General features: G+C 37.0%; 1 protein-coding gene across 1 annotated transcript; it reads right to left on the bottom strand.

Moving 5' to 3' along the window:
* Positions 1-329: 329 nt before the first annotated feature.
* LOC121449901 (vomeronasal type-1 receptor 4-like) lies at positions 330-1,277 on the bottom strand. Its single transcript, XM_041654564.1, has one exon. The coding sequence runs from the start codon at positions 1,275-1,277 to the stop codon at positions 330-332; it is 948 nt and encodes a 315-aa protein (XP_041510498.1).
* Positions 1,278-1,531: the final 254 nt, after the last annotated feature.

The raw sequence follows: 1,531 nt of genomic DNA, 5'->3' as shown, positions 1-1,531 counted from the left end.
TCAACCAAAGCTCCAAAGGGTATTTTAAAATTTTAATTAGAAGTATTTTAATAGAGAAAAATAGAGAAGTAGACTATTGTTCAAAATACTTAAAATGAATTCATTTTTCCCAAAGTGTTAACTTTAGTCCATAAGATGTTGAAATTATTAAAATTATGAACACAGAGTTGTATTAAAGAAAAATGTTAATTTCATGAATTTTAATAGCAAACAGAATGTCTGAGTTATAACTAAGGTCATATCAGGTATTTGAGGTCCATATTTAAATTCTTCATTCTCAGGGGAATAATGAAGAAGTGTTCAAACAATGACAAAGTGTGGGTTTCAATTCATCTACGGAGTGCATGTTGAAAACAGGTCATTCTCAGTGCCGAAAAGGAAGAAGTGAAGTGCAAAATAAGTTTATTATTCTTCATTATTAAAAAAGGGCAGATGGTTGGATAGCATGTTGCACAAAATGAATTAATTCCCTCCAATCTTGGAATTTTTGTTTGTGCATAAAACCCATAAAGGGTGATAAAGTTGTTCAACCAATACAAGATCACAAAACAGCTCACCAGCAGCAAGATGCTGTGAGTGGCTCTGAGCTCAGGAGATTGCTGGCTGGAGAGGCTTGTGCTGCGGAGACACTGGGCTCTCTTGCGGTGTCTGTAGAGGAGAATTACCATGTACAGGCTGGTCCACATCATGATGGCCACATAAAAGAGATCATACATGAATATGATACTCAAAAATGATCCTGGATTATTGTTCCCAAAATTCCTGTTTTGACAGTAAGCATGCAAATATCCATTTCCAACATGCGTAAAATTGGTTTTGGCTATTACCATTTCAACCACAAATCCATAGATGGTCAGGTTAATGAGCCAGGAGCAGAGTAGGGAAGAAAACGTCCACATTGATAGCTTGTGCTTAAGCCAAACCCACTGAGAATTACTGGGAGTCACGGTGACAGCTTGAAATGTGCTTAGAATACAGGTGGTACTGATGGACAGACCGCGGGAAATTCTGTATATACATAAAACAACCTTACAACCAACATCATCCAGAAAATGGGGTACTCCAAAGGATGCCACGATATCCGGTATCAACGTGAATATGATCGTCACCATATTAGCTATTGTCAGGTGCATGAAAAGCAAATCTATTAACTTCTTAAAATGAGGCTTAAAGAAGAAAGTGTAAATATATAAAATGAACAGTGATGTGTTCCCTATGACACCAACACATAACTGAAATATGAGAAAGAGCCCCAAGACAGCATATCTCAGAATCATGATGTTTGTCAGATGTGATAGGTCTGGAGTGACAAATAAATAAACTGCATCATCAATCTATTTTTAAAATGGCAATTTTGGGAAAACTAATGATTGCCAGCTCAGCAGCAGAGGGGATAAATTATGAAATGTCCAACTCCTTTCTTTTCTTTTCTTTTTTGTCTTTTTGAACAGGGTTTTTCCAAGTATCACTGGCTGTTCTGGAACTTGGAACTTGCTCTGTATCCCAGGCTGGTCTTGACCTCACCAAGATT

The sequence above is a fragment of the Microtus oregoni genome, unplaced genomic scaffold (genome assembly GCF_018167655.1).
Source record: "Microtus oregoni isolate MIOR12 unplaced genomic scaffold, Mior012 000006F_ref0000085, whole genome shotgun sequence".
NCBI lineage: Eukaryota > Metazoa > Chordata > Mammalia > Rodentia > Cricetidae > Microtus > Microtus oregoni.
This window is presented reverse-complemented; position numbering and strand designations above follow the sequence as displayed.

Excerpts from the sequence above, each read along its gene's own strand:
- LOC121449901 (XM_041654564.1), bottom strand. The coding sequence starts at position 1,277 with ATGATTCTGAGATATGCTGTCTTGGGGCTCTTTCTCATATTTCAGTTA.